General features: G+C 42.2%; 1 protein-coding gene across 1 annotated transcript; it reads left to right on the top strand.

The window, feature by feature from the left end:
• The first annotated feature begins 301 nt into the window (after positions 1-301).
• Positions 302-1,182, top strand: LOC142178508 (VQ motif-containing protein 25-like). The gene has a single exon (XM_075248161.1). It carries the CDS (start codon positions 424-426, stop codon positions 961-963), a length of 540 nt encoding a protein of 179 aa, XP_075104262.1. The 5' UTR covers positions 302-423; the 3' UTR covers positions 964-1,182.
• The last annotated feature ends 19,586 nt before the right edge of the window (positions 1,183-20,768 follow it).

Here is a 20,768-nt window from a genome sequence, read left to right as displayed (position 1 = left end):
TGAATAGCTATTTCATTTTAATTAATTTGACACCACTACTTGTAAGTTGTAACTGTACTAAGGATTAAAATTAAAACTTGATATACATAAGGGAAAATTACATATCATATATGATCATTGGGGGACCATTGAGTTCTATTCTTTATTATTGACTCTCTCTCTCCCTTTGTACTATGTCAGAAAAGGGTTCATCCAATCCTTGCCTCTACGAGTACAGCTTGTTTTTCTCTTTAAAGTTTCTCTTTGTCCAACAATTTAATAAACCCTTTAAAATTTGCTTCCTCCCCTCTATATATAAACCTCACTTCCTTCTATTTCAATCATATTCAATATCTTAATATTCATCTTCTTTCTTCCCAAGAAACATAAAGAAATTATAACCCTTTTCCCTTCTCTCCTCTCTAAAGTTGCAAAAATATAGTTATGTATAACATGGAAGCTGCTGGTGTAATGACACAGAAACAAAGCTATTTATCAATAAAAAGTCCATCATCAGTACTAGGGATGAACAAGAATTCACAAACAATATCCAAAATGAAGCCAAAAATTCGCATAATTCACATATTTGCACCTGAGATTATAAAGACAGACGTGGCGAATTTTCGGGAACTTGTCCAAAGACTCACAGGGAAGCCATCAGAGAAGAAGAAGAACAACAACAACAGTTACAATAATATCAAGAAAAGACAACAAATTACTACCAAGAAGAAAGATGATCAGCAGTGGAGAATTGTTAACAAGCAATTAGTTCCCAAAAAAATGGAGCTAATTAGGAGTGGATGTAATTATCCCTCAGAGTTTAGAGAAAGAATTAAAGGAGAAGAAGATATTTGGAGGAATGCAAATTCTGGGGCAGGTTTTTTGGGTGGTTTTCAAGATTATGATGGCTGTTTCATGCAAGATTTTAATTTGCTCCCTTTGGATGCTTCTGCTCAGTTGGATGCTTATGGACCAGTTGCTTGATTAATTATCAACTAGTTAATTAGCTTTGAGAGAGGAATTTAATTTATTGGTGTTAGCCTAAGGACTATTTGTTTTAACTTTCCAATATTTCTTGTTACTATGGTTAATTAAAGTTTAACTTAATTAATTAGTCTTTTAATTGCTTAAGCCAATTCTCTGATCATTATATCCCTTTTCTTTCTGGCTAACTAAGTGTATGTTAAGTTTATTAAGAGCTATATATGTTGTATATGTACAAGAATGTTATGTATTTGATTTTAGTGATTGAAGCTAGGGCCAGTGTTAATTTTCTTGTTGATGAGAATAATGTTCTTACCATTTTTTTTCCATTTGGATGCATTTCCTTTCTGTTGAATATCTGTTTTATTTTTTTGTTAATTTTCTTTCTTTTTGTTGTTGTTTGTTAGATGCTTCACTCAATCACTAGGTCTTTTGTTTCTTCCACGTGGGCCCTTCTTGAAGTATAATATCTAATCTTACCTTAACAAAAATCTGCAATTTGGTAAACCAACTAAATAAACCTTAGAAGGATATTAGTTTTATCATAACTTTCAACGTAACAATTTTTTTTCATATATAATACTAAAACAATTATAAAGTAAATAGGTGAAACTCTCTTTTTAAAGGATGAGTTATTGCTTTTCAGTTTCATCTATAAAACTCCTACCAGCTAGTTAAATAAATTGCCACTATAGAGAAATTCCATCAAGTCAACATATATATAGTTCAGCAATTCCACAGCAATAGTTTTTATGTTGGAGTAGTATATTCTAAAAAAAAATCACCTAGTTCCAGTGCTCTAGGTGATTAATCTTTAATTTGATAAATATCGATACAATGATGTATAGGAGGACCATATACTTCTCACTGTGTATAATGCATGGAGAGGCAGCATGACCTTAGAGAGTTAATTTTACGTACGATCATATCATTAAATTTTATCCATTATATAATAATACAGTTACAAAACTATTTTTCATATCGCATTAAAAAATAATTTTGAACAACATTGAATGATTACAGTTTAAGATATGCTCCTAATGACAAGAAGAAACCGCCACCAAAGGCGTGGTGGATGAATGAGATTCCTTTGCCCTGAGCATGGAAAAACTTAAGGTAGAAAGCGCTTCCTCCTTAAATATTGGGTCCTACACGAGACGTGAAACTGGATTGATTGAGCTAGTGAATTCTGAATGCCGGATGATTATAAATAAATATGACAAGGAGAAGCAAGTACGTAGAAAATTATCTAGGGAGAATGAAAACAAGCTGGAGTGAAATTAAGGATGGTCAAAACCTTACATGGTGTCCGACACAAGTAATGTTATACTGTAACGCTGATATACGTACGAACGGCAAGCATTCTTTCATCTTTCCCGTAATATTATTAATACCAGAGTAAAAAATTCATAACATTTGAAAAGAAACAAAATTTGCTAAAGTGACTGTTTCCAAGTTAGTATTAAATTAGTAAGTGAACAGAGGATAGTTGGGATTACGATTGTTCGATCGGTATATATTGTGATCATCTCTATCACTTGATAGATGAGTACTAATCAGAATGCAAACGGCAATGGAATTTCATCAAATACCCTAAATGCAAATTGACAAACAAATAAAAACAAAAGAAAGAATCTAATTAATTATGTTTTATTTTTTGTTAATGTCTCTGGTTAGAGCTGAGACTATAATACTTTATTACAGCTGCATTATGTTAAGTTATTGGAAATTCTAATGTCCTGTTAGGAGTTTTTCATTTTCTGAGACTTGAGAAGGTACTTAATTAAATCAGGGTAAATTTTAATTGTTTTATAGTAGGTTGGACTTGGATTATTAATATTTATGCATGTAATTGGAAACATGTTCAGCATAGGTGGTTTAACTGTGATGTGGAGATTATGTCTGAATCTGACCAGACGCAGATATCTTCCTTACTGAAAAGGCCACTATAATGCAGGCCATGACCTTTGCCTTTTTTTAAATCTTTTCTTTTTGGGGGGGAGGGGGGGATAAAATCACGGGGATTCATGTTACTTTAGCGACGAAATATTCCTCAATATACATGTTACCAATTACTATAATTTTGTCTTCATTTCCAAATTGCCCCTCTGATGTATTTGGGGCAAAGGTATAGGGGTAGGTGGAGGGAACAAGGGCGACTCAACGGATCTCGTGGCATAAGGCAAAATCATATTGAGAGGCCCTTAAATTTATATTTATCCTCAAACAATTGAATTTATACGTGGCTTTAAGGATACGTGATCTAACTTGATACAAAATGAGGAATCATATTAATATTTAAATTAATAATAAAAAAATAAATGCAAACCACACAAGTTGAACAATCTTGGCCTTGGAGGTTGATCACCCTTGAGTCAAAAATGCTTTAATCGATGCCGGAACAGAATGATGAGATAATAAGAACTAGAAATAATAGTATATTGCTTTGGGATGCGTGTTACAATATGTGTAATGAATTATCAAATCCTCCCTTTATATAGTAGATGAGTCCTACTCTAGGTACATTTCTATTAAAGGTAAAAATCTCTTGATTTGCTAATTGTTGGCTCCTTGCCGATATGCGCCGAGATTCCCCGCCGTAATATCCGCCTGGTCGCGGATATTTCGATCTTCCGTTTGTTATTTCCGTGCTCGCTCGAGGCTAAGGTTGAGACCGGACTCAACGTTCCTCAAGGGTAGGTCTCCCGACCTCAGGTTCTAGCTTGGTAAGACTCGAGGTCAATCTCCAGTCCGTGGTCACCACGTTCCAAGCCAAATCTATCAAGCTATAATCGAGCTCGATTTCGACCGTATACAAATAGTCCCCTCATTTTTCAGAGAGTAGACGACGAGAAATGATATGAACTTCCGATAATGACCTCGATATTTTGTGACAGAAATGACAAAATAGTCAAAACGTCTTGTCAGTCAAGTTCTAATGGCATTAAATGCCTGCCAGTTGCCGGTTGTCCACTCCCAGATATGAACAGTCGCTGAGAAACTATAAATACCCCCTTATTAGCTCATTCAAACTTTACTTTCAAACCTTCTGCCCTCGTACCTTAGAAATCTCAATATTCCCAAACATCAATTTTCTGATTATTCTGAAATCCCTTTATAAGAACTTATGTTCTTTATCCCAAATTATCAAGCATATTCTTTTAATTTCCTGTTTTTCCTTAATTTTCTAAAGAAATGGCGAAGACCTCAAAGTTCGTTCACCAAAAAAAAACTCCCTATGGCTCGCGACCGGCCGAAGAGGAAAATGTTTCGTTTGCTGCTACTGAGGAAACGACACCGGAGCCCCCCTTGAAGATGCTTGTTCCTGCGGGGTGCCCGACCAGTGCTGATTTCAAGGTTGAAAAAACATCCTCGGTACCGGTTCGGTGTGATCCGATCTCGAGATATATATGCTCGGTCACCGATAGCTTCCGCTCCAAGGTCAAGAAGGATTAAAATTGGGTTAGTAAGCATGTGGTGGTGCCTACGCCCGAGGAAACGATTACTATACACATGAAGGGTTTTTTAAGTGTTTACACTTATCCCTTCATGTTGGGTCCCTTGGATCCGGTCATCATCGCCTTCTGTAAGAGGTACGATGTGACCCTCGGTCAAATTCATCCCTATTTATGGAGGATAGTAATTCTCCTCCGCTTTTTCGTAAAAAAAATCGAGGGGTGTCCCTTCACCATCGATCATCTCATGCGTCTGTACAATCCTCGACTCTATCGAGGGGGATTAATAAAACTTTCCCGTCGGGCTAGTAAGGCCCCATTCTCGAGCATCGACGAGGATCGGGACTAAGGCTGGTTGGGTTGGTTCGTTTGAGTGAAGATCTCAGATTTAATCCCGGCCGAGGATATGCCATTTCCTAAAATGTGGAACATAAAATGTAAGTATAACCTTGCCTTTAAGATTTTGTTTATCGCTTTTCCTTTTCCTCCCTTCTTATCGATGTTTAGTGGTGGTGCAGCTGTTGCTCAGATGCCAGATACAGTTCCTTGACTCAAGGATTGGGTCGAGGGCATCGTGTCATAAAAGCCATATTCCGATCGCGCATGGCGCGAACTTTCGAAGGGCCGGTGGGAGGCACATTCCCACGATGAGGTTCCTCTCTTGAGTGGATAACACTTAGTTTTCCTGATGCGCTCGTTCTCACTTCTTTTTCCTTTGCAGATCTTCCCAAAGATGTTGTAATGAGGCATCTGTCCGGTGATGAATACAACCTCCCCGAACCATCTGCTCCGAGGCAGGATAAACACAAGAAAAGAAATGGGGCTCCGAGTTCTCCGAACTCGGAGAAGAAAAGACTGAAAATGAGGCTAGTGCGCAAATCCAAGGAAAGTACCAGTGCTCGGGGATCCCATCGACTCACTCAATTGACTGAGGGATGAGTTCGAAGAAGAAGAAGAAGAAACTTCCGAGCTGATGACCCGCGTAAGAAGCGGTACCGAGCTGCCTCAAACCAAGGAGGCTGATGAAGAGGCAGTGGCTGAGGCCTCCGAACCGGGAGGGATGAGGCCATTTTACCCCGAGCTGGGGAGGTCGACAAAGAAATCACGACCGGTACTTCTCGGGCATAAGAAAATGTCCCGAAAGATGAACTTGGGTTGATAGATCTCTTCGGATCGCCTTCATTCACTGACTCCATGATCAACGAGGCCCAGATGCTGAAAGGGCGCCCAAATGAGGGGCCTCAAGGGGCGGCATATTCTTTCAATAACTTCTTCGATGGCTTAGATTATACCCCTTTAGAGGACGTCACCAGGTTGGGTGACTTACCAGTAGCAAAGAAGATACCGTCTTCGGGAGCCAGCGGGCCTTCTTCAAGTCCGAGAATAGTAGACTGGTTTCCAGCTCCGAGTGCAGATTCTCACCGGTAGCAGTCAATCATTATGTCTATCTCGTAGGATGCCCGGGTTCTTTCCTACCTCGTGGGGTTTGCCATCTATCTTCGGTGTCTGGTGACCGAAGAGGATCTGGCCAAGATGGACGAGGTGGAAGCGCCCTGCCTGTTCAAAGAAGCTCAACGGGCATTAAATCGGGTAACTTCGAATGCCTCTCTATTATGCACTTAGATTAAGTTGCAAACAATCGTAACATTTCTCTTTGTGTTTGCAGGCCTCAGTGCTTCATCATGAAACTTTTCTCCGATATCGGGTAGAGTTAAACCATCATGAAGCTGAGACTCGGGAGCTTACTGAGAAAAAGGATGCTTACAAGTTTCTAAGTGAGAAACTCCAGGCTGAGCTAGAAGCGGCTCGGAAGGAGCATGCCGACCTGGTCGAGCAGGTAAGAAGAGTATTTGAAGTTAGTGATAATGAGTCAGACACGGTGGCTAACGATCTGAACCCACAGGTTCAAAAGAAACTTGACCAGATCGAGAAACTCCAGGCGGGGATAGATATAGTGAAAGCTGAGGCTGAAGAATGGAAAAGAAACATGGACCGCATGGCCTCAGAAAAGGAGACTGCTCGGGCGTAATTGGCTTTGATTGAGGTCCAGCTTCGGACTGCAAAGGAAAAGGCCTTGGTACAAGCCACAAAGATCGAGGAGCTCCAGACTCAACTGAGCTCTGCAGTCACCGGTCAAGAAAATCTGGCCAAGGAACTTGAGGTGACCAAGTCGGAGGTTGTCGGGGTCAAGGCCGAGGCCGATTAGAGGGTGGCCCAGCACAAAGCTGATGCCAAGGCGGCTCGAGACAAAGTGTGAAATATGATGGAGCACATGAAGTGGCAATCCCGGAGGGAGGCCCTCGAAGGAGTTTATGCTCGGGGTTTTGACCTGTTGGCTGAAATCGAGAATGCCAAGGTATTCGAATCCAAGGCCAGGATGCTGGCTTATCCCGAGGAGGAAGATTCTGAGGGGTCTGAAGATTAGGGTGAGTCCGAAGGTGGCGGAGACCCAGAAGGCGATGATGCGGCCCCCGGCGAAGACTAGGCCACTTAGGATCCTTTTATACATTTTTGTCTTTTGCTTTTTGAGGCCGTTTGGCTATTGTAAAATTTAGTATCGGTGCTATTTGGCCCTTGTAAAAAGAATTTTGGATATGAATATATAAGGCTTTCTTTCCCTTTCACAACTTTTGAATTTTTCCCTTTACTTTATTATTTATATTCACAAAGATTGAAAGGTCGAAGGTTCAAACAAACCTTGCCTTTACATTATTTTGTTTAAGGCATCCTGGGAGTTCAGTATTACTGAAAATGTTCTCACAAAGTAAGTAATTTGGATTATAGTTTGCCGAGGGTAGCCTTTAGAACTAGTTATGAATTTATTTTTGAAGGCCTTGTTTCTGTTACGAGTCTCAGACGTCTTCAAGCCGTGTTAATATGGTTGTATCCTTTTTAGTTCAGGTATCGATTAGTGGGCTTGCTTTCTCGAGTTATCCGAAATTGCCTAAGATAACAGTCCCCGAGTGGGGGCATCCGTAGCTTTTAACATTCGGGGGTTGCCTTATAGGTCTTATGCTCCCGAGGTCTAATAGCTTGGATCGTCCGAGTTTATTTTCGGATGGCAGTCCCCGAGTGATTGTTTGAACTCAGGTTAAGGCGGCCCTTGGGCTCGAAAACTTTAGGGGATCGAAAGTAGGGAATTCCTTAAGAAATGCAAAGAATATTTTTAAAGGACAAGATGTTTGCGAGGAAGAGACTTCTCTTTATTCTTGTGCATAATAGTAATACATGTGCACATGCTTTGTGTCAGGGTTCGAAGAGTCTATGTGGGCACGGTTCATTGATCGTTTGGCCTTTACATTGAATTCTATCGATCGAGACCCTTCAATCCTAAAGTCTCTTTCCATGCTAAAGTCGATATTAGAGGGTAACGCCCCACAGTGTTCGGGGTTGATCAAAGAGAGGCCTCGAATGTTGTTGTGATCATCATCACCGGTACGTTACCGGCCTTCAATTCTAGGTTAGCACAATTTACTTGTTGCCTTATTAAAAGCCTTGCCGTAAAACCCATTTGGGACAAAACCGGTTCAAGAAAAAAGAGTGCAATGCGTGCTTTCAGATCTAAATTCTCGTATCGTCCCTTGTTGGATACCTGCAAGCATCAGTTTAAGATGTAAATAAAAGAAAGAATGGGGTCATACCTTAGCAGTAAAATCGCTTCAAGTGAGTTATATTTCAATTGTTCGGTAGTTGCTCACCGCTCATTGTTCTGAGTTTGTAGGATCCTTTTTCGGTGATCTCGATAATTTGGTACGGTCCTTCCCAGTTCGGTCCCAATTTCCCTTCGTTCGGGTTCCGGGTGTTCAGTGTGACCTTTCTTAGTACCAAGTCCCCGGTATTGAAGTATCTAAGGTTGGACCTTCGATTGTAATACCTTTTGATCCGCTGTTTTTGTGCGGCCAACCGGACAAGGGTGGCTTCGCGCCTTTCATCTAATAGATCCATGCTTGTACTCAAAGCCTCGTCGTTTGGTTCCTTTGTTGCATATCGGAATCTGATACTTGGTTCTTTGACCTCGACCGGTATCAAAGATTCAGCGCCATAAACCAAAGAGAATCGGGTAGCCCCGGTACTGGACTTCGAGGTCGTACGGTATGCCCATAAGACTTTGGGTAGTACTTCCTTCCATCTTCCTTTGGTATCGGTTAACCTCTTTTTGAAGTTTTGGAATATGGTTTTGTTGGTAGATTCAGCTCGTCCATTCCCATTAGGGTAATAAGGTATTGATAGGATCCTTTTGATCTTGTGGTCTTCAAGGAATTTGGTTACTTTGTTGCCAACGAATTGTTTTCCATTATCACATACAATCACGACCGGCATTCTGAATCGGCATATGATGTGGTCCCAAATGAAATCGATGACTTCCTTCTCTCTGACCTTCTCATACGCCTGGGCTTCCACCAATTTAGAAAAATAGTCAGTCATAAATAATATAAATTGAGCCTTACTGGGTGCCCACGGGAGGGGCCCAACGATGTCCATTCCCTACTTCATAAACGGCCATCGAGACAAAACTGAATGCAGGAGCTCCCTGGGTTGATGAATCATCCGAGAGTGTCTTTGGCATTCATCACATTTTCGATCGCACTCATTTGCATCTTTTTCCATGTCGATTCAGTAATAACCGGCTTTGACTATTTTTCGGACCAACGATTCGGCGCCTGAGTGATTTCCACAGGTACCTTCGTGGATTTCCCTCAAAACGAACTAAGTATCCCCTAGACCTAGATATATTCCAAGTGGGTCATCGGATGTTCTTCTGAACAGAGTTCCATCTTCGGACAAGCTAAATCAGGTTGCCTTTGTACGTAGGGCCCTCGATTCTTTTGGATATGAGGGCAGTTTACCGGTCCTGAGATATTTCACGTACTTATTCCTCCAGTCCCAAGTTTGGCTCGTTGAGTTGATCTTGACGTGGCCTTCTTCCACCACTGATCTCATAAGCTGTACGACTTCTACCGAGTTGAACTCGTCGTCTTTGACCGACAACCCCAAGTTAGCGAGGGCATAGACCTCACTGTTTTGATCCCGAGGTACATGTTGCAGAGTCCATTCTTTTAACCAATGTAATGTCACCTGTAACTTGTCCAAGTATCTTTGTATTCGTTCTTCTCTAACCTCGAATGTTCTATTTACTTGGTTTACCACAAGGAGGGAGTCACACTTGGCTTCGATCACCTCTGTCCCAAGCTTTTGGCTAGTTCAAGGCTTGCAATCATGGCCTCATATTCGACCTCGTTGTTAGTCAATTTCACAGTCTTAATAGATTATCTAATTATATTACTTGTTGGTGGCTTTAGTAAGATGCCAAGTCCGAACCCTTTTACGTTTGAGGCGCCATCCGTAAAGAGGGTCCAGATTCTCGAGGTAGATCTTGAGTTAACCAATTGCTCTCTTTCGACCTCGGGTATGCCATAAAGTCTGCCAAAATTTGAGACTTAATGGTGGTCCAAGATCGGTACTCAATATCGTACCACTTATTTCTACGACCCATTTGGCCAACCGGCCTGAGAGTTCAGGCTTATGCATAACGTTTCTTGATCTCGCCCTAATCACACCTCTATTCGGGGTTATGAAGCGGTCAATTGCAATAATAATACCCAACAAGGAGTCAGGATGGAATCCACAGGGAGTGTAGATGGGAATATGTATTTATTCGGAATAAGCACGTGAAGTATCTAGATTACACTTCCACAAACTGTGTTTTGATTCTACTTCTAAAATAACGCTAAGGTTTGCAATTTTCAAATGTAAATCTAGAGAATAATATTTTTGGTGTTGTTTTTCAAGTATGTAAAAAACCTAGGGCGGTGACTTCCACCTACGTGTTTGCCTAATGGGTTGTGGGCTTTAGAGCGGGTTTTGTTGGTCGGGGTGTATTATAGAAATTAACACACAACTACCCACTCAATACCTCTCGGTAATAGAGTAGTTTTGCCCAATTTGGCTTTCTCAAGTCCAAATGGGTAATGCACAAAACAATTGATAGATGCTCAAGTCGGGTTTTACTATCTTTAGATTCAACCCTTTAATTGGGACTGTCAATTTCTTGAGTTCATCCCAATTTCTTGTTAGCCAAGTTTTCTTAGACTAAGTCTCTCTTTCTCAAGTAGAGACTAAGTCAAATAGGCTTGAATCAATGTTTGCAACCATTAATTCTACAATTATAGCAAGAACTAGGCTAAATATTACACACTCAACCATAAACAAGCCCTAAATCAAACACCCATTAGATACCCACACTAGGGTTGAGCCACAATCCTAGCTAGAAATTTAGCTACTCATATTGGGTAAAGAAGAAAATAAAGAAGAAAAGATGATAAAATTCATATTGCAAGATTAAAAGATGACAATCCAATGTTAAATCACCAATATAAGCTAAAGTTGCCTAAAGAAGTAAGGAAAAATGACTACCGTACTTTCAATATTCAAAAACGTGCCCTAATTTTGTGAAAGTAGTCTATTTATACAAAGCTGGAATTTTCGGATAAAATTGCCCTTTCGGAGGTTCTACGGCCGCACAATTCTATGTGCGGTCTGCACTTTGCTGAAACTCTTGACGAGAGTGGTTTCTGCGGCCGCACAATTCTGAACTGCGGCTGTACTTCTTGAGTTCTGCGGACCGCACAATTCTAGGTGCGGCCGCACATCTTGAGTTCTGCGGACCGCACAATTCTGAGTGTGGCCGCACATTTGATTTCTGTGGCCGCACAATTATAGTGCGGTCTGCAGATCTTGATTGTCTTGAATTCCCAACTCTCTGAACCTTGACTTCTGCAGCCGCACAATTATTGTGTGGTCCACATTTTGCATTGCAGCACTGTCAAATTTTCTTCTTGTTCTGCGGCCGCAGATAGAATTCAGCGGTCTGCACTTTAGCCTTTTGCTTGATTTTTATCTTTGTTCATAATCACTCATTCTTGAGTTGAATTTCATCACCTTGCCTTATTTTCCAATACTCCTGCAAGTAAGCATATTTCATCAGTTTTTGGGAATACCTTTAAGTATTTTTGGACTAAAACGAAAGTCAAAAGCCGCAAATAAGTAATTCCCACCTCCACAAGAAAAGAGTTGTTCCAGCTAAGCTAAGGTGAATCAAACACACATCAATTGGGACCAACAATTACCCACACACTCATGAATCATCAACAAGGCAATGTTTTAAAGGTTAAAGCACAACTAGCTCTAATGTGACACTTGAGCATCAAGAGTTGACTTTACTCATCAAGGAAGTTCACACTTTCATGTCACTGTGGATCCCAAACTCCTCCTCCTATACTCTCTGTTAGCTCATCTCACTTAAGAATGTAGCACTCAATTCAATGATTTGTGAAAAGTTTGCTCATCACTCTCAAAAGAATGTCACAAGTACGGCTCTAAGTACCATATGCTTGCCCCTCATGTAAATCACTACTAATGTAAGCTTACTCGGCTTGAAATCACGTAGTGCTTTTTCGGCATGTAATGAAGGCTTTTGGACTAAGTTAGGAAATGTTGGAATAGAACATGTTCATCTTTCCTTAAGCACTCCATTTTCTCTTTTTGGCTCATGCTTTGCCGACTCTTTGAGTCATTTTCTTTTTCCTTAGGGGAACTAGAGAGACTTGACATCACTCTTTGTTAGTCATGATATTCATTTTCTCCTTCTTTGTTTTCTCCATGCTTTGCACTTTTGCTTTTATTTGAATCCCTTCAACTCTTCAATTTATTCACTTTCTTTTTGTGTTTTTCTTTTGTTCTTTCTTTTTCTTCATTTCCTTTCTCTTTTTGTACCTTGATACCACTTTAAAACTCCTCGTCTCTCCCCCAAACTTATGTTTTCGCCAATTTGCTTCTCATGAGTGTTAAGGAAAGCTCGGGTTCCAAGAGAGGGTCACTACAAAATGGGTAAAGGCTTGTAACATGGTTATCAAATGAGAAAGGCTTTAGGCTCAAAAGGATTGACTAGGGATAATGTCACGACCCAAAAACCTAATCTATCGTGATGGCGCCTATCGTGGAACTAGGCAAGCCGACTCATTTCCAAACAAACCGATATTTTTATTTCAAAGATAATTTCAATACTATTTAACATAAAACCTTCATTTAAGGAGTTCAAATCAAAGAAAACAGAAGTGCGGAAAAGAAAAGCCCGACATCGGGATGTCACTAGTCATGAGCATCTACTACAATCTGTCTAACAATATCAAGGCTAACTCAGCCTAGAAAATAGCTAAATACAACTAGAGGAAAATAAGAGGGAGAAGAGCAGGGGCTGCGATCGCCAAATAGCAACCTTGCTATCTCCAATAAAAATCTACAACCAGAATACTCAATAACCGTTACCGTGTCCAGCTACACCTGAATCTGCACACAAGGTGCAGGGAGTAACGTGGGTACGCCAACTCAGTAAGTAATAATAATAAATAAAGACTGAGCAGTAGTGACGAGCAATAAAGCATATAACATTCATATCATGAAATCTCAGTAAAGTACAACAGGCTTTAAAAATCAGTATTTGAATCAAATCATCTCGTTTAAACCCGGTTCCAGTAAAAATTATTTAAAGATATTTTTCCTATAGTTTTTCAAATAAAGGATCAATGCAAAGGTGAGAAAAAAATGATGAAATCATAAACAGCCCCTCGGGCAAAACATCACTCATATACAGCCCCTCGGGCATACCTCACAGTCACTCTTGCCACTCGGACATACCTCACAATCACTTTTGCCACTCGGGCATACCTCATAATCACTCTTGCCACTCGGGCATACTTCATAGTCACTCATGCCTCCCAGTCACTTAGCACTCAGCACTCGGCACTCGCACTCAGTAGGTACCAACAATCACTGGGGGTGTGTACAGACTCCGGAAGGGCTCCTTCAGCCCAAGCTCTATAATTTGCACGGACAACTCACGTGCCATAATAATAAAGTATGCTACAGGCGGGCAGCCCCGATCCACACTCATCCTCACAAATCAGGCCCTCGGTCTCACTCAGTCATAAACCTCTCAAGCCACTTGGGCATTTCAGTAAAACAGGACATTCGGCCCAAAACATTTATATACATCAAAATAGAGTCACAAAACAGAGTTATGCGGTAAACAAGTATAAACATGACTGAGTATAGATTTTCAATCGAAAACAATGAGAGGATGGTAAGAAACAACCCCTAAGGGTCCAAATAGCATTGGCGCAAGGCCCAAACATGGCATTCAACCCAATTTATAGAAATTCTTTCTAAAACGTATAAGTATCATATGGTTTCAACAAAGTATGAAACTTTACAGTTGCTACGGGACGGACCAAGTCACAAATCCCCAATAGTGCACGCCCATACGCCCGTCACCTAGCATGTGCGTCACTAAAAATAGTAGAATGATACAAAATCCGGGGTTTCATACTCTCAGGACTAGATTTACAATCGTTACTTACCTCAAACCGGTCAAATCTCTACCCCGCAATGCTCTTGCCTCTGGACTCGGCCTCCAAATGCTCCAAATCTATTCACAATCATTACAATATCATCAATATACGCTAATGGAATGAATTCCACAAGAAAAGCTTCAAAATTAGACCAAAATCCGAAATTGGCTCAAACCCGCCCCAGGGCCCACATCTCGAAATCTGACAAAATTTACAAAACTAGAAAGCTCATTCACTCACGAGTCTAACCATACTAAATTCATCAAAATCCGACATCGTTTGGTCCTTCAAATCCTTAAATTACTCTCCAAAATTTCCAAGCCCTAACCCCTCATTTTCACTAATTACCATGATTAAACAACGGAAAATTACCATATATACAAGTTTTAGGGCTCAAGTGACTTACCTCAACGAAACCCCCTGATTCCCGCTTCAAATCTCTCCCCAAAGCTCCAAAAACCGAATAGAAATGGTGAAGAATGCACCAAAATCGCGAAGGGTTCTATTTATGGTTTATGCCCAGGTTTTTCGCAACTGCGGCCATTTTCTCGCACCCGCGCGACCGCACATGCGGTCCAAGGAGCCGCACCTGCGCAACTCACTTATGCGCCCAGGCTCCACATCTGCGGCAACATCGTCGCACCTGCGAAGGATTTTCCTCCGCTTCTGCGAAGCCTGCCCAGCATTCCCTTCTCCGCATCTGCGCCCCAGGTTTCGCACTTGCGGGCTCGCAGATGCGACCTCCAACTCGCACCTGCGCAACCTGCCTAGTCCAGCATTGCCCGCACCTACGCACTACCCATTCGCACCTACGAGGCTTTCTTCCGCAGGTGCGAAAATAGCAGTAGCAGCAGCTCCAGCTGCAAATTCCAACTTTGACAATCCGTTAACTACCCGGAATCACCCCGAGGCCCTCGGGACCTCAACCAAAAATATAAACAAGTTATATATCAACATAAAAACTTAGTCAAACCTTCGAATCACTCAAAACAATATCCAAACACCAAAATACCCTCGGATTCAAGCCTAAGAACTTTTAAATTTCCAAATTCGGCAACCGATGCCGAAACCAACCAAACCACGTCCGAATGACCTCAAATTTTGGACACACATCACAAATGACACAACAAACCTACTCCAACTTCCGTAATTCCATTCTAATCCCGATATCAAGTTTTTCACTGCTGACCGAAATCGCCAAATTTCCAATTTCGTCAATTCAAGCCTAATTCTACCACGGACCTCCAAATCACATTGCGGACACACTCCCAAGTCCAAAATTACCTAACGGAGCTAACGGAACCATCAGAATTCAAATCCAAGATCGTTTACACATAGGTCAACATTCGGTTGACTTTTCCAACTTAAGTTTCTACTTAATAGATGTCTCAATTCACTCTGAAATCACTCCGGTCCCGAACCAACTAACCTGATGTTACGACCCAAAACTAACCCCTGTGCACAATTCAAATTCTTGAGGATATGCTCAGTGCCTGTGTGATGAAGTTTGGAGGATCATGGGACCGATACTTGCCACTTGGAGAGTTCGCTTACAACAACAGTTAACAGTCCAACATTCAGATGGAACCGTATGAGGCTTTGTATAGTAGGCAGTGCCAGTCCCCAGTGGGATGGTTTGAGCCGGGTGAGGCCTGATTGTTGGGTACAGATTTGGTCCAGGATGCTCTGGTTAAGGTGAAGGTGATTCAGGAGAGACTTCGCACAGCCCAGTCCAGGCAGAAGAGTTATGCAGACCGTAAGGTTCATGATTTGGCATTTATGGTTAGTGAGCGGGTCTTGCTTCGGGTATCGCCTATGAAGGGTGTCATGAGGTTCGGGAAGAAGGGCAAGCTGAGCCCGAGGTTCATTGGTCCTTTTGAGATATTGCGGTGAGTTGGGGAGGTTGCTTATGAGCTTGCCTTGCCTCCCAGCCTAGCAGGAGTTCACCCGGTATTCCACGTGTCTATGTTCCGGAAGTATCACGGTGATCCGACTCATGTATTGGATTTCAGCTCTATCCAGTTGGACAAAGATCTATCTTATGTTGAGGAGCCAGTAGCCATTTTGGACAAGCAGGTCAGAAAGCTAAGGTCAAAGAATATTGCTTCAGTAAAGGCCTAGTGAAGGGGTCAGCCGGTCGAGGAGGCGACTTGGGAGACCGAGAAGGATATACGCAGCCAGTACCCTCATCTTTTCATAGTTTCAGGTATGCCTTTATACTCGTTTGAGGACGAACGATTGTTTTAAGAGGGGGAGGATGTAATGACCCGGCCGGTCGTTTTGAGAGTAATAGACCCGATACCCTATTAACTATTTTCCCCAAATCTTTTTCTATTATTGTGACTTGCCGGGATGATTGGTTTTGAGTTTCGGAGTGTTTTGGGACACTTAGTCCCTAAATGAGAGCTTAAGCCTTAGTATTTAGACCATAGTTGGAACTATGTAAAGATGACTCCAGAATGGAATTCTGTCAGTTCCGTTAGCTCCGTTAGGTGATTTTGGGTTTAGGAGCATGTCCGGATTGTGTTTTGGAGGTTCGTAGCTCATTTAGGCTTGAAATGGCGAAAGTCGAATTTTTGGAGTTTTGGGCCGGTAGTGAAATTTTTTGATATTGGGGTCGTTTTCCGATTCCGGAAGTTGGAGTAGGTCTGTAATGTTGATTATGACTTGTGCGCAAAATTTGAGGTCAATCGGACGTGATTTGATAGGTTTCGACATCGATTGTAGAATTTTGAAGTTTCAAGTTTTTTAAAATTGAATTGGAGGGTGATTCGTGATTTTTGCGTTGTTTGATGGGATTTGAGAGCTCGACTAAGTTCGTATGGTGTCTTAGGATTGGTTGGTATGTTTGGTCGAGGTCACCGGGGCCTCAGGTGTGTTTCGGATGCTTAACGGGTGAAAGCTTGGACTTAGAGGAATTTCTGATTTTGTTTGCTGGTTCTGGTGTTTTCGCACCTGCGGTGGGGAGTCCGCAGGTGCGACCTCACAGAAGCAAGACTTGCAGGCGCAGATGCGAGAAAGGTGTCCGCAGGTGGGAAGCTGGGGGATTAAGTGAGTTGCGCAGGTGCGGCTCCTTGGACCGCAGGTGCGGTCGCGCTGGTGCGAGAAAATGGCCGCAGGTACGAAAAACCTGGGCATAAACCATAAATAGAACCCTTCGCGATTTTGGTGCATTCTTCAACATTTTTATTAGGTTTTTGGAGATTTTGGGAGAGATTTGAAGAGGGAATCAAGGGGGTTTCGTTGAGGTAAGTTACTTGAGCACTAATACTTGTATATATGGTGATTTTTCGTTGTTTAATCATGGTAATTAGTGAAAATGAGGGGTTAGGGCTTGGAATTTTTGGAAAGTAATTTAAGGATTTGAAGACCAAACGATGTCAGATTTTGATGAATTTGGTATGGTTAGACTAGTGAGTGAATGAGCTTTCTAGTTTTGTAGATTTTGTCGGATTTCGAGACGTGGGCCGGGGGGTCGATTTGAGCCAATTTCGGGGTTTGGTCTAATTTTGAAGATTTTCTTGTGGAATTCATTCCATTAGCGTATATTAATGGTATTATACTGATTGTGAATAGATTTGGAGCATTTGGAGGCCGAGTCTAGAGTCAAGAGAATTGCGGGGTAGAGATTTGACCGGTTTGAGGTAAGTAACGATTGTAAATCTAGTCTTGAGGGTATGAAACCCCAGATTTTGTATCATTCTACTATTTTTAGTGACGCACATGCTAGGTGACGGGCGTGTGGGCGTACACTATTGGGGATTTGTGACTTGGTCCATCCCGTAGCAACTGTAAAGTTGCATACTTTGTTGAAACCATATGATACTTATATGTTTTAGAAAGAATTTCTGTAAATTGGGCTGAATGCCATGTTTGGGCCTTGCACCAATGCTGTTTGGACCCTTAGGGGCTGTTTCTTACCATCCTCTCATTGTTTTCGATTGAAAATCTATACTCAGTCATGTTTATACTTGTTTACCGCATAACTCTGTTTTATGACTCTATTTTGATTCATATAAATGTTTTGGGCCGAATGCCCTGTTTTATTGAAATGCCCGAGTGGCTTGAGAGGTTTATGACTGAGTGAGGTCAATGGCCTGATTTGTGTGGATGAGTGTAGATCGGGGCTGCCCGCCTGCAGCATACTTTATTATTATGGCACGTGAGTTGTCCGTGCAGATTATAGCGCTTGGGCTGAAGGAGCCCCTCCGGAGTCTGTACACACCCCAGTGAGCACAGGTACCTACTGAGTGCGAGTGCCGAGTGCCGAGTGCTGAGTGACTGGGAGGCATGAGTGATTGTGAGGTATGACCGAGTGGTAAGAGTGATTGTGAGGTATGCCCGAGTGGCAAGAGTGATTATGAGGTTTGCCCGAGGGGCTGTTTATGATTTCATCATTTTTCCTCACCTTTGCATTTTTCCTCTATCTGAAAACTGTTGAAAAATATCTTTAAATGATTTTTACTGGAACTGGGTTAAACGAGATGTTTTGATTTAAATCCTGATTTTTAAAAGCATGTGGTATTTTACTGAGATTTTCCGATATGAATGTTATATGCTTTATTGCTCGTCACTACTGCTCAGTCTTTATTTATTGTTGTTACTTACTGAGTTGGCGTACTCACATTACTCCCTGCATCTTGTGAGCAGATTCAGGTGTAGCTGGTCACGGTAGCGGTTATTGAGTGTTCTGGTTGCAGATTTTCTTGGATATAGCAAGGTAGTTGTTTGGCAATCGCAGCCCCTGCTCTTCTCCCTCTTATCTTCCTCTAGTTGTATTTAGCTATTTTCCAGGCTGAGTTAGCCTTGATATTGTTAGACAGATTGTAGCAGATGCTCATGACTAGTGACATCCCGATGTCGGGCTTTTCCTTCCGCACTTTTATTTTGATTGGAACTCATTTACGAAGGTTTTTATGTTAAATAACCTTGAAATTATCTTTAAAATAAAAATATCGGTTTGTTTTGGAAACGAGTCGGATTGCCTAGTTCCAACTACGCTCCAAATCCTAAGGCTTACGCTCTCATTTAGGGACTAAGTATCCCAAAATACTCCGAAACTCAAAACCAATCATCCCGGCAAGTCACAATAGCAGAAAAAGATTTGGGAGAAACAGTTAATAGGGGATCAGGGCTATTACTCTCAAAACGACTAGCCGGGTCGTTACACCCGATATAACATACTATAGCTGAATAACATAGAAAGAAGTAGAAATGGGGAAAACGGGGCTATAACTCTCGAAACGACCGACCGGGTCGTTATATCCTCCCCCTCTTAAACATCTGTTTGTCCTCGAACGGGTCTAGAAACATACCTGGAGTCTCGAATAGGCGTGGATATCTGCTCGGCATCTCCCGCTCGGTCTCCCAGGTGGCCTCCTCCACAGGCTGACCTCTCCATTGCACCTTCATTAAAGCTATATTCTTTGACCTCAACCTTCGAACCTGCCGATCCAAAATAGCCACCAGCACCACATCATAAGTCATATCACCCTCCAACTGAACCGTGCTAAAATCCAAAACATGGGATGGATCTCCAATATACTTCCGGAGCATGGAAACATGAAACACTGGATGCACACTCGACAAGCTGGGTAATAAGGCAAGCTTATAAGCCACCTCTCCTATCCTCTGAAGTACCTCAAAAGGCCCAATAAATCGGGGGCTCAACTTGCCCCTCTTCCCAAACCTCATAACACCCTTCATGGGTGATACCTTCAGTAAGACCTTCTCCCCAACCATAAAAGACACATCATGGACCTTCCCATCCGCGTAGCTCTTCTGCCTAGACTGCGCTATGCGAAGCCGCTCCTGAATCAATTTCACCTTATCTAATGCGTCCTGGACCAAATCTGTACCTAAGAGCTTAGCCTCACCCGGCTCAAACCATCCAACTGGAGATCTACACCTCCTCCCATATAAAGCCTTGTACGGAGCCATCTGAATACTCGACTGATAACTATTGTTATATGCAAACTCCGTGAGTGGCAGAAACTGGTCCCTGAACCCCCAAAGTCAATGACACAAGCACGCAACATGTTCTCCAATATCTTAATAGTGCGCTCGGACTGCCCGTCCATCTAAGGGGGAAAAGCTGTGCTCAACTCAACCTGAGTACCCAACTCTCGCTGTACGGCCCTCCAAAACTGTGATGTGAACTGAGTAACCCTATTTGAAATGATGGAAACTGGGACACCATGCAGGCGGATGATCTCTCGGATGTAAATCTCAGCAAACCGCTCTGAAGAGTAAGTAGTACCAACTTGAATGAAGTGCGCTGACTTGGTCAGCCAATCCACAATAACCCAAATAGCATCGAATGTCCTCGAAGTTCGTGGGAGCCCAACTACAAAGTCCATGGTGATCCGCTCCCACTTCCACTCTGGGATATCTAATCTCTGAAGCAAGCCACCTCGTCTCTGATGCTCATACTTAACCTGCTGACAGTTGAGACACCTAGCCACAAACCCAACTATATCCTTCTTCATCCGCCTCCACCAATAGTGCTGCCTCAAATCCTGGTACATCTTTGCGGCACCTGGATGGATGGAATACCGCGAGCTGTGGACCTCCTCAAGAATCAACTCTCGAAGCCCATCTACATTAGGCACACATATCCGGCCATGCATTCTCAGCACGCCATCATCACCAATAGTCACATCCCTAGCATCACCTCTCCGAACCCTGTCCTGAAGAACGAGCAAGTGGGGGTCATCATACTGACGCTCCCTGATACGGTCATAAAGAAAAGACTTGGAGACCACACAAGCCAATACCCGACTATGCTCCGAAATATCCAATATGATAAGATGGCCCGCTAAGGCCTGAACATCCAATGCCAAAGGTCTCTCTGCTGCTGAAAGATATGTTAAACTCCCCAAACTCTCTTCCCGACGACTCAAAGCATCGGCCACCACATTGGCCTTCCCCGGATGGTACAAAA

Source organism: Nicotiana tabacum, chromosome 24 (genome assembly GCF_000715075.1).
Source record: "Nicotiana tabacum cultivar K326 chromosome 24, ASM71507v2, whole genome shotgun sequence".
Classification (NCBI taxonomy): Eukaryota; Viridiplantae; Streptophyta; class Magnoliopsida; order Solanales; family Solanaceae; genus Nicotiana; species Nicotiana tabacum.
This window is presented reverse-complemented; position numbering and strand designations above follow the sequence as displayed.